At 45.2% G+C, this 12,535-nt stretch overlaps 1 protein-coding gene across 2 annotated transcripts in view; it reads right to left on the reverse strand.

Moving 5' to 3' along the window:
* tesk1b (testis associated actin remodelling kinase 1b) overlaps positions 1 to 12,535 on the reverse strand; it is a 57,297-nt gene that overhangs the window by 35,323 nt on the left and 9,439 nt on the right. Inside the window, exon 1 of one of the 2 annotated variants that reach the window (XM_015946766.3) lies at positions 3,499 to 3,864. The exons of the other annotated variant lie outside the window; for it this stretch is intronic. Within the exon in view, the coding sequence (XP_015802252.1) occupies positions 3,499 to 3,687 (189 nt within the window). The 5' untranslated portion in view covers positions 3,688 to 3,864. Of the gene's footprint in view, positions 1 to 3,498; positions 3,865 to 12,535 lie in introns of those variants that run through there. 2 annotated transcript variants of the gene reach the window in all.

Genomic DNA, 12,535 nt, shown 5'->3' on the forward strand with positions numbered 1-12,535 from the left:
CAGCCAAGGTACAGCAGCGAATCTTTACTCAGGCATGTCAGCAAACTTAAATGTAACCGACAGCTGCAATGACAATTTTTGCCTTTCTATTGCTCTGTGAAAGGGCAGCTTGAATCCAAAGCCAAGTGCCAAGTTGACAAGGCGGCAGTAAACATGGTGGCATTTGCATGTTCATTATCCATTCAAAGGGCAGCGAAGGAGGGAGTGGTCTTTGCGGGGCCAATCAAGCCAAGCAGGAAAAGAAAAAAGAGAACCAGGAGCAGTAACACAATGTCGGAGCAGACAGGACATTAAAGCTGTCCGCTCATGCAGTGGCGCCCCCAGAAATTTTTCATCAGGGGGTCCAGTGAACATTTTGGGGTGGCACGCCAAATTAGTCCTTGTAACTCTTGTAGCCTGTAGCGTGCATTCACTCATTTTAATCAAAAACAAAAAGGCATCCCATCACATTTACCTCAAATTTGAGTAAACATTTAAAAAAGGCACAAGGCTCAAATATAGTACTAATTATATCAGTTTGGGAAGTTTGAGATCAGATTCTAAACAATTTTCTTACGTTTAGCATCTGTAATGAAACAGAACTTCTGCAGAAGCCATACATCATTCATTAGGACACAATCGGTCTAGCTCAGGCTGTCAGTACAGATAAAAAAACAAAGCTTTTGGGAGGAAAAGCATAAAACATGTCAAATTTCAGTCTAAATTTTATAAGTTGAACATTTTTGGATTAAAACTTTTTAGCTTTTCTCTGAACTTAACAGAGAAATATCCTCCAACAAAATATGAAACCTACAGTGCGTCTATATGCCGATGACTCATTAATATCTTCAAAAATCAAAAGTGAAAAATATGCAGAAAATATGCTTCCATTGTTTTCCGTTAGGACTCCCAAATTCTTGTTGGTGCAGCTTTGCTTCCAGGGACTCTGGTTGGCATAACAGCAGTCTCCTGAAAATGTGATCCTTCTTGGACAACTTCTGCTATAAAAACGTTGTGCTTTTAAGACAGAAACTTTTAGTGATCAATGTAAATTTGTCTGAAAGTTTTTAATTAAACAATTCATTATTTTGTTATCTTTTCAGTAGAATTGATAAAAAACAAAATCACAATTATATTGACATTGCAATATTCAACAATATTGAAACTGTCAATTTATCCAATATTAGCTTGAATTTAGAAACTTAAACTATACATCTGTTCTGGCTATTTAAAAAGGGACCCTTAACCAAGACTTTGCATTCACCAGTTTGCAGTTTTTGCCATAAATCCCTTCTCTTATCACCTAATTTGTCTCTCAGTCTGCAGCTTTTTATAACATGTCATCTCTTCTCGAGTGGCGCAGAGGATTGCCCCCAGGGGGCCACAACCAGCAGCCGGCAGAGTCCCGAGAGATATTGGCGGTAAGCCCACAGGCCCGCCTGCAGCCTCCCACCCCCAAGCCGGCCGAGCCTGGGACCCAGCGACCCGGGACCCTGGGGCAACCACCTCCGCCAGGGACCCAGCAGAGCCCAGGGACCCAGACCCCACCAGGCAGCCACCGGGATTTATCAGGCAGATGCCAAAAATCTTAAACTCCCTGACCCGGGAGACACGACCCAGGCAGACCAAGGTCCCGCACTCCACACCAGGTGTGGCAGGGAGAGGCGAGACAAAGATCTATTTCATCAAAAGAAGTCCCAGGAGATGGGAGGAGTCAAAGGCCCCACCTGACATATACAGTCATATACAAACACAGTCACACACTCCCTCCCTCATGCTCACACATACACATTCAACCCAAGACTTACAAAAATGCATGCCGGACACCCACTCATGCTCCCCATACACACCCTATTCACTCTGGTCCCGGTACTGCTGCACATGGGGTACAACCATTACCGGTTCCCAGAGTTCGACCCTTTCTGCTGGGGTGCTGATGCACAGGCTCTCCCACCCAACGCTGAGCACAGCAACCCACCACCCCTGACCCCAACCGGATGGCCGGATCTCCCTCCTAGCCTCCAGCCCCAGGAAGCCAAGCGACAACAGAGGTGTGCCAAGACCCCTAATCTCCCTCCGCCTGCTCCAAGTGTTGATGAGGTGTATTCCATGGCTGTGGTGAGCGGGCAGTGCGGGCATCGTCTGGCCTATGCCAGCTGATGCCACCACACCACCTCACTTGCACCTACAGCTCTCAGTGTCTACGTGCAGTTTAAAACTGGAAGTGGGCACCGGCACTTGGGATGAAGCTGAGAAATCCCCCTGCCAAATGCCGTTGAATGTGCTCACTCCCAAGGCCCTAAGTGTGTGTTTGCGTGGAATGTCGTTGGTGGAAGTGTTTAAGGTGCAAATAAAATTGGGGGGCAGGTTGCCACAGGAATGCGGAAATGGGGTCCATACCCGCACTCCCTGACTTGTCCACCCCCCAAGGTCCTATGTGCATGTTTGTGTGATGATGTGAGGGAGCAGGAGGAGAGAAATATGCGGGGATGGGGAGGAATGGCTGGTTGGGCTTAGCCCTCCAGGGAGCCAGCTCCCCCACTGGCCCCAATAGGCACCTCTGTTGTCAAAATGCCACCCAGAGCATGAAGACCCCAGCCCATCCTGCCAGGGCCCAAAGCAGCAGCATTACAGAGCCTCACGGAGTCCGAGGTCACCAACTCAGCCCCACCCCAGCAGAATATCTACGCCCATCTCTGCATTTGCACAACGTCCGGATTATAAAAGACATGGGACATCCAGGTAAGGTTGGGTCCTCCCCCTCCTGGACTTCCCCCTCCCCTGTGATGGGACAGCAGAGGAGCCAAGGTCTACCTGAGGCCCCTGAACATGAGTCAGGCACTGCTGCATGTTCCTGCTTTCTCCCTGGCAGCATACATGGCAGGACCCGACCCCCAAGGCCCCGCCTAGATCTCCCCACTGCAATGTTCAACAATATTGAAACTGTCAATTTTTCTGATATTAGCTTGAATTTAGACACTTAAACTATATACATCGGTTCTGGCTATTTAAAAAGGGACCCTTAACCAAGACTTTGCATTCGCCAGTTTGCAGTTTTGCCATAAATCCCTTCTCTTATCATCTAATTTGTCTTAGTCTGCAGCTTTTTATAACATGTCATCTCTAACACCAGCATTAATGAGTCATCCCCTGCAATTAGGCTCCATGCAAGTCAGCAGCAGGTGAGCATTGGGTTACACACATGATCTACCTGTCCCGACTGGATCAACTTACACCCCTAAAAAAAAACAACAGTATCCCCATCCAATAGTGAGGTGTACATTTTCCACAATGACATCATTCCTCCAAGAAAACTATCAACACCCTCTGATTATTTTGTGCTTTTTCCTAGGTCTGTGTTTGCATTGGTTGCCATGGATACCGTCAGTTTGGTGGATTGTGAAAAGCTAAAGGTTGAGCCAAAAGTCATTACATTTTCATCTTCCTAAAAAGCTCAATCAACATCATGCACGTGCATGATGCTCCATTAAAAGACCCCGCCCCCCTCACGTGACTCACCTTGAACACCTCCGAGAAGAATCCCGCTCCGATCTTCTCGCAGCTGAAGTCGTCCAGGCGGGCCAGCGTGGACACGGCGCTGCGCAGGGCCCGGTAGGAGGATGGCCTGATCCGGTTGGTTCCGTGCACGCTGTGCATGGGCGGCTCTGCATCACCCCCCTGCTCCGACTCGACCCTCTCCGTCTCCATTTCGGACGGCCCGGGTGGAGGAGGAGGACGTGGGACGTGTGCGTAGTTTAAAATCCAGCCCGACTTGTGTTTACATTTCTCCCCGCTGCACGCTGCGAGGCCGCCTCGGGGCTCTCCGGAGGGGGGAGGGTGGGGAGGAATGGTGATCAGGATGATGATGTTGCAGCAGAGGTTCGGTTAGGTCCAGTTCCTCTGGTGAAATATCTGAACAGCTCCGGGACACGCCGCCTTCAGCTGCGGCGGTGCATCCTGCACGGAGTTTAGTGCGCAGTTTGATTTTGGTCCCTCATGCCGCGCAACTGCGCAGGATTCTCCCCTCTGCTTCCTCGTTTCCTGCAGCGGAATATAAAAAAAGGCCGGGGCTCCCTTCCTGGTTCCACCAATCAAATCCCGGGTTTCCAGTGCGCACAGACCCGCCTCTGTGGCGCTGCAGCGGCCTGTTAAAGCTGAAAGAGGTAGAGTCAAGAAAGGGGGCGGACACGGGAGGCGTTAACCCCACAGAGATGTGAGCGATCTGTCACTACATTAAAAAAAAACCTCCCACTGATCTGTCAGGAGTGATGACAGGATAATGATGGTTCTGGCTCTAAATGATTAGAGATCAGGAAAAAATGGAAGGCGCACGGATCGGCTCCAAAAACGTGCTGGGCTACTAAACTTGGTCCAAATTCCCAGAGATGATAAGAGACAGGACTCTCCTCGTTACGCGCGCTCACGCACGGAGCTTTAAGGTTTATCCTTACAACCAGACGGTGTTTTAAATGCAGCCCGATCACGCGCAGGCTGCTTGACTGCGGCTTGTAAATAATGGACGCGAGCAGCGTTGGTGGGCTCGTCCCTCACGCACAGCACGCAGAGCAGAAAAACGCTGACGCACGAACCCTCTGGAGTCAAAATAAAGCAAACGGCCACGCGTGGCTGCCCCGCAGAGGAAGCTCGGACTTACCTGGCCTTGAGCAGAGGACATTCATAGGCTGCTGTCCTCCCTGCGGAATCCGGTTACCTGGGAGCTTTTATTGTACTAATTTATCACCTCGGAGCGCCGCCTGGACGCGCGCACGCACGCACACGAGCTCCTGCGTGGTTTCGGTTTAAGCTCCGGCTGTGGCTGCTCTCTGCGCCAGCTTCTGACTGAAAGGGAGGAAAAGCAGCGGTGACTTTTGCTGTGCTTTAATGGTGGCGGAGGGGCGGGGCGTGTCCGCACGTGATCAGTGCAAAAATGCACCTGTGGGGCACGTGTGTGTGTGTGTGTGTGTGTGTGTGTGTAAAAGCTGCAGAAAGTCATTAAAAAGGGATTTTTAGTAACATGAGTAGACCACGCCCCCTTTGGAGCTCATGCAGACTTCAGATATGAGTCAGAAGGTTGAACCTTACATGACTGAATACACTATGGAATTAATAAATTCATACATTTTAGGGTTTTGATATCATTTTCAAGTTCATACAAATGTTTTTGCCTCCTGACAACTGATGATGTCATTCTAACTTTTGAATTATAAACATTTCAAGTCTTCTGCAAACAAACTTCTTGCCCCACAACTTTATTTTAGTACAAATATAAAGTATACATCAAAACATTTAATAAGGCTCAGTTTTTATGGCACCTCTCACTTCCTGTGCCACATTGTAATTAACTCATAATGTCCAACATTTGTGCATCCATGGGAAACCTAAAACAAGTTCTTATAAAGGTTTGTTAGATAACAGTTTCATATGTTAATAAAAACAAAACAGTAAAAAATAAACAGCTGAACAATGTACAAAATGAGTTCAATAACTTTGAGAATCCAGAAAGTAAAACTGTTACAAGCATCCACCAGTTCCACCATCTTCCAGTGACGAAGCAGAGTCTGGGGTCTTTGGGTTGGGCTCTTGCTGAGGTGGCAAGGCTCCGGGGGTAGATGAGACCTGCTCTGGATGTCGTAGGACTGTGTTGGCTGACGCGGCTCTGCAATATCAAGTGGACATCAGTTCCACTGGACTGGCAGACCAGGAAGGTGGTCCCCCTATTTAAAAAGGGGACCGCAGGGTGTGTTCCAGCTATGGGATCACACTTCTGAACCTCCCTGGTAAGGTCTATTCAGAGGTTCTGGAGAGGAGAGTCCATCGGATTGTTGAACCTCAGATTCAGGAGGAGCTATGTGGTTTTCATCCTGGCCGTGGAACACGGGACCAGCTCGATACCCTTAGGGGGATCCTGGAGGGTGCGTGGGAGTTCGCCCAACCAACGTGTGTTTTGTGAACTTGGAGAAGGCGTTTGCCTTTGTCCCTTGGGGGGCCGTGGAGGGCACTTTGGGAGTATGACCGGTGTCAGAGCTTGGTCTGCATCGCTGGCAGTATGTTGGACTCGCTCCCAGTGAGAGTAGAACTCCGTCAAGGCTGCCCTTTGTCACAGGATCTGTTCATAACTTTTATGGACAGGATTTCTAGACGCTGCCAAGATGGTGGCCTGAGGATCAGGTCTCTGCTTTTTGCAGATGATGTTATCCTGTTGGCTTCATCAGAACGTGATCTCCAGCTCTCACTGGAGCGGTTAGCAGCAGTGTTGCGAAAGAAGCTGGGATGAGGCGAAAGGTGAAGCTCTCAATTTACCGGTCGATCTACGCACCAACCCTCATCTGTGGTCACAAATTTTGGGTAGTGACCGCAAGATCGTGGAAACAAGCAGCTGAAATGAGTTTTCTCCACAGGGTGGCTGGGCTCTCCCTTAGAGATGGGGGAGAAGCTCGATAATCCGGGAGGGGCTCAGAGTAGACCCGCTGCTCCTCCACATCGACAGGAGCCAGTTGAGGTGGCTTGGGAATCTGGTTCGGATGCCTCCCTGGTGAGGTTTTCTGGGTACGTCCAACAAGGAGGAGACCTAGGAAGACCCAGGACACCCTAGAGGTACTATGTTTCCCTGCTGGCCAGGGAGCACCTTGGGATTCCCCCGGAGGAGCTGCCTCAAGTGGCTGGGGAGAGGGAAGTCTGGGCCTCTCCGCTAAGGCTGCTGCCCCTGTGACCAGGCCACGGATAAGCGGAAGAGAATGGATTGATGCAACATAAATGTTTAAGATTTTGAGCAACAGTTGAAAATTGGAGCAAGATTTCATATTCTAAAACAAATCAATGTCCCACTCGCCTGGGGGGGGGGGGGGGGGGACTTCCATTGCATATTTCAGAGTTACAAGCTTATCCCTTTAGGCCCTAGGCCTTTTTTCTTTGGGCCCTGGCGCCTCCCAATTGGGGGTCTTTACAGTTTCATGTCCCAAGTGTCAGTGATGCTTTGCGTTCCCCGAGCACAGCTACAGCAACAATCACAACAGTTTAGATTGTAAACAAAGCAATTCTTGGTTTTTGATCACACGTTCTCACTACCAGCGCGTCAAAAACAAACACTTGGTCAGCCACCCTCCACGTCAGACGCCAGACGCCAAAAGTGCCCTTTTTCGTAACTTATGTGCGAAAAGGGTTTTTCCCTTTTGAAACTGCAGATCCCAATGCAGCGTAAAACTGAAGCGATGGGATGTCCGCAGCCAGGGCACCAAACAAGCTCATTGTACCTCACCTTAACCTTATCCTCTTATTTAACCTTGTCTTCTTATTTAACCTTCCCCTCGCCCCTACCCTAACCTTAACAATCTTGCCAGCGAACACGTTAGTGATGTGTCGATCGCTCTAAAAGCCGGCTCTGTGAAGTGAACGGAGGGAGCCGCCTCGTGATTGGTCGGGTTTGGACCGAGCCAATGCGAGGGGGAGGTTTCAACTACCACGGTGGAGGTTAAAAGTAGAGGGTATGTGTAACCTCCCCCTCGCCAAATGGTATGTTCTAACGTTCCCCTTGGGCGGCAAATACAAAAATTCACAGTCAGACAGACTCTGACTGTCAGAGTCAGAATGCACGGGAAACAAACGCTTGATCGCAGCGAGAGTAACGTTTTAGGTAGCAAGAGGGTTAAGGTTAGGATGAGGGAGAGGGGAAGGTTATAATAGTGAAACGTTAAGGTTTAGGTGCGGTTAAACGAGCTGGTTCGGTGCCGCATCAGCGGATATCTAATCACGTCAACGCTGCATTGGGATCTGCAGTTTCAAAAGGGAAAACCCCTTTTCGCACATAAGTAACGAAAAAGGGCACTTTTGGCGTCTGGGGTCTGACGTGGAGGGTGGCTGACCAAGCGTTGTTTCCGACGCTTAGGGTGTGAGAATGTGTTGTTTTGATACATTAAGATAAAATAGTACTTGAACTTTATTTTAGAAGAGCTGCCCTGTGTGAGTGCTGACAGGATGGAGGTTGTGAGTTCAAATTCCATTTACGAAATTTAGTCTATTGTTTTATTTATTCCAGGGGTCCTCAACTACATTTGTTCAAGGGCTTTTTCCAGCAGACACCAGAGAAGGTCAGATGCTCTTCCAAAATAAAGTTCAAATATCATTGTATCTTCATTTATTACAATTTAAAATGCCCTTGTTTCCCATCTGGGCTGTTTGATAGTGGTTTTAGTTGTGTTTGGAGAATGTGGACAGTTGTAGGTGTTTGGGACATGAAACTGTAGAGGCCCCCAATTGGGGGGGGGGCGTTAGGGTTAAACAGGTTAAAGACGAAGATTTGAAAGCAGATTGAATGCTACTTTTTTTCTTCTATTCTGCTTCACCAGCTACGTGATGTCATTTCCCACTGAGTTACAACCAGTCTGAGTTAACCACACGTCCCACCCAGTGACCACACCGGGAATTTCCAAGCCAATACCGCAGGTCAAGTATTCCATTGGTTCCTGAAATTACCCATAAAATGGTTCTTTTGAACCAGCGTCTGTACCAGATCAGCTCGGGGTCCCGCGCCTGCTGATGATGTCACACAATGGCAGATCCACTCGGCTTTCACACTTAAGTTTTGGAAAGACATCAAGAGTTTTGTTAATACATTCTTATTTGTTACCATCTTAATGCTTTTTACCTGTAATTTGTTAATAAAACACCATTTTATCTTTGTTTTGTAAAGAATGTGAAACTACATGAAACCAACATCAGACAGTCAAAAACAGCTATTCTTATATGTGAAGCCATATCTGTTCTTATTAATGTGGAATTCGTCTTTATATTTCCTTAGTTGTTATGTAAATTCATTCATTCATTCATTCATTCATTCATTCATAATGTTGCTTGGTGTCTTTCAATAAAGTTCTTCTATTTTATTTTGCCCCATTTCATCAAAACCAAGAGCTTTTGACGGTCACCGTTTATCATTTGATATTTTTGCTTTTATTTTACATTTACTTTGGAAATTCAAACATATTTTCTCCGAAAAGTGTTTTGGACAATAGGACTACAACCGTAAATTTGTTCTGACCAGTCAAAGTTTTCATTGTCAACGTGCTAAAGTAACCTCTACAAACTTGGGATCGTAACTTCCGTAAGCCTTACGTTCAGCCAATCATCTGCTGTGACGTATTTGGCAGACACAGGATGCCGAGCCAATCTGGTACCGACACCAGCCCAGTGAAATGGAGACACCTTCACACCGCAAAGGTCCAGTAAAATTACCAAGAAGTCCAGATAGTGGAATTGGGCTTATGATGTCTTTACGTTTCTTTTCTTTCTTTATCTAATCTTACATAATCAGTTCATGACAAATGTTTTTTTATATAATGTCAACCCTGCAGAAACATCTAAAGATCTCTTAGAGAAAGTAACTTAAGATAACAGACTTAACTTAAGAGTTCTGAGGTCCTCTTGAGTGTTTACATCACTGAGCTGTCAATAGTGAGTCAGTGTTATTGTCCCTGAAGGCCTCACTTTGAAATGATCAATAGACCGAGGAGTCTTGTCAATAAGACAGATCACAAATCAATAAGTAGTTGTTGTGACTGAAATGTGCATGGCCATCCAATTAAAGGTATTAGTGGCTAGTCGTAATGGTGAAATATCAGCATTTATAAAGAAACTTTTCAGCACTAAAGTGAACATAAATCAGATTTTTACAGTTTTAAATGGTTACACAGTTGTTTACGTTTCCCGCCTGAAACCCTTCTTGGGACGGACATCAATGGTCCCAACTGATCCACTCAGTCCCCACCCATGGGACAGACGGCCTCCTCAGTTGAACACAAAGACAGGAATAAATTACACCAGCAATGAGCTTTTGGTCTTATTTTGAAAGGCCATCCACTATAAACCACCGTATAAAATAAATTAATATCAGATTTCAACAATTTACCTCAAAATCATTTTATTTTGTTCAAAGCCTCTAAAAATACAAGACCTGAGTGTAAATAAACCATGAAATCCCAATTTGCACTTGAGTATGGCGGCCCCTTATTCCAAAGCTGCTAATGATCACACTCCATCTCATACAGGCAGCCAGACGGGGGTCCGGGGCCTCTATAATGGGTTTTTAGAGCACAACAGCTGTTTCATGTGCCTGTACACATCCCCAAGGGACCAGAAGAGAGGTGACAGGCAGGCAGGGGGGCGCCACATGGGACACAACATCCCCCAACTTCCAATTCCACTTTAATCTTCTATTCCTTTAATCCTGGACATAAGAAAATCCTCCTAAAATTATTCACTAGTAAGGTGGAGGTACATTTCATAAGCAAGGTAAACGTTTAATTGTTGGTTTTAAACTTTACTTTTTAAAGATTTCTGCCTTTTTCATGAAAACGTTCATAAAAATGGTCAATATTGTAAAGAAGATAAATAGAACAAGGATATCAAGTCAATTTATTTGATAAATAAACTGAATGACTTTTTTTCTATAAATCAGCTCTAACCTTCACAGAACTACAGTTAAAATGCAAAGAAACTGTGAAATTGGGAAACAGGAAATGCAAACCAGACAAGCTTACGTGAGCCATAAAACCCAGAAGAACAGGAAATTAAAAAAATTTAAATGTCAATAATCCAGATTTAAAGGAGGCATTTTAGTTTCACTTTGTTTTTTAAAGCTCCTAAGTTTATTCAAAAAAATATAGAAATAAAGATCCATTATTTAAAACATAATTTAAATATTTAATGGTAAAATGTGAAATTAGGTTTCTTTGCTACTTTTGCTACTTTTGGTCATTTGAAATGACTTAATTAGATTTTATAACTCCAGTTACTTGATAATTCTTTTCTTTTTCTTCTTTGTTGCCGGCACACACCTTTATGTTGTGTTTAGTAGTGATTTTTGTGTTATACGTTGCCTAAATGTCAAAAGTAATAAACATTTACTTTTGTATTACAAAGAGATGTTTGGTGAAAGTATAGTTGACATGTTAGTCGAGTAAATTCAACATTTTATTATTTTTTTTCTACAGTGTAGATGTGTTTAAAATGTCTAACAGTGAGGCACATAATTTTGGGTTATTTATTCAGTTTAATTTAAAGGATTTAACCAAAAAATCCCAGTAAAGCTGCCCTCCCGAGGTTTTTGGAGCCTTTCCCATCCTGTGAGGAAGATTTTAGGGAAACCTCCAAAACAAACTCAGACAGGCCGACACTTCAGGTCTCCTGAGCAGCGTAAAGTTACTGTAACGGGAATAAAAGCCCAAACGGGAGCTCTGTGTGTTAACTGATGTGTAGTATATCATCATCTACACAGTAATGTCAAATAAATGCTATCAAATGAAACATTAGCAATTAAACAGACGTGTGGCGTGAAGTCAAATTTGGTTTAAAAGAAAAACTCAAAGGTGAATTTTGAATAAGATCATTAGAGTAGGAAGATGTTCGTGGTTTTGTGTAAAAATGTGAGCTAATGTTCTAAAACTTTCATCTTTTTCTTCCAAGTGACTCAAATGAATAAATATTTGTCGTCAAAGTTTATTCTCCTGTTAGAAATGTCCTCATAAGTGATTGGCTGCCTCTGTCAAAATAAGGGTTTTACTTTAGCAAAGAGGCCTTAAGTAAAATCAAAGAAATTATTTTACTTAAGGCTGCACAGTGGTGCAGTGGTTAGCGATGTGGCCTTGCAGCAAGAAGGTCCTGGGTTCAAATCCCAACCTGAGGTCATGCATGTTCTCCCTGTGCACTCGTGGGTTCTCTCCGCCTTCCTCCCACAGTCCGAAAACAAGACTGTCAGGCTGATTGGTTTCTAAATTAGCCTTAGTGTCTTAGTGTTGCCCTGCGATGGTCTGACAACCTGTCCAGGGGTGTACCTGGAGCCCTGACCCTGCAACAAGGTCCTGGGTTCAAATCCCAATCCGGGATCTTAGAGAAGAAGGTATGGAAATATATGGATGGGTTTTACCTAATCAATTCTGTGGGTGTTTTGCCTAAAACGTCATTTTGATTTACTCAACATGGCAATGTTTCTACACGTTGTTGCTATAAATAGAATTGTTCACCACAAGAAAAAAACACCAGACTAAAGTAAAACACCAATCTGTGAGGGGCCTCTGGAGCTGAGTAAAGATGCTGAAAAGAGGAGGTGACGAATAAATGAACAGTAAAAATGAAATTTCCATCCAATCAGCAGCAAGATGGGGCGGGGGGTGGGGTGGGGGTGGGGGGTCAATCCGTGATCTAATTTGGAAAATTAAATGCGTGTTTAATGTTGTGTGTGTAATCAATGTGTGAGTCGACCTAATAAAAATCCTTTTTTTTAAGTGGGCTGCAACATTGGTACCATTGTCAGCTCCAGTGTGTGTGTGTGTGTGTGTGTGTGTGTGTGTGTGTGTGTATTTGCATACATGTAGTCACAACAGGGAGCTCTGAGACATCCATCCTGTGACAAAAGAGACGAGAGAGAAGATGAAAATCGATACTAAAGCGCCCTAAAGCCATTCTGCTGTTGTTGGCTGACCCCGTATTATTTTACCCCGAAGGCGTTCCTTCACAAAGGACTCCATAAAACATGACAGGACACACACACACGCATAAGCACACA

The sequence above is a fragment of the Nothobranchius furzeri genome, chromosome 2, assembly GCF_043380555.1.
Source record: "Nothobranchius furzeri strain GRZ-AD chromosome 2, NfurGRZ-RIMD1, whole genome shotgun sequence".
NCBI classification, from domain to species: Eukaryota; Metazoa; Chordata; class Actinopteri; order Cyprinodontiformes; family Nothobranchiidae; genus Nothobranchius; species Nothobranchius furzeri.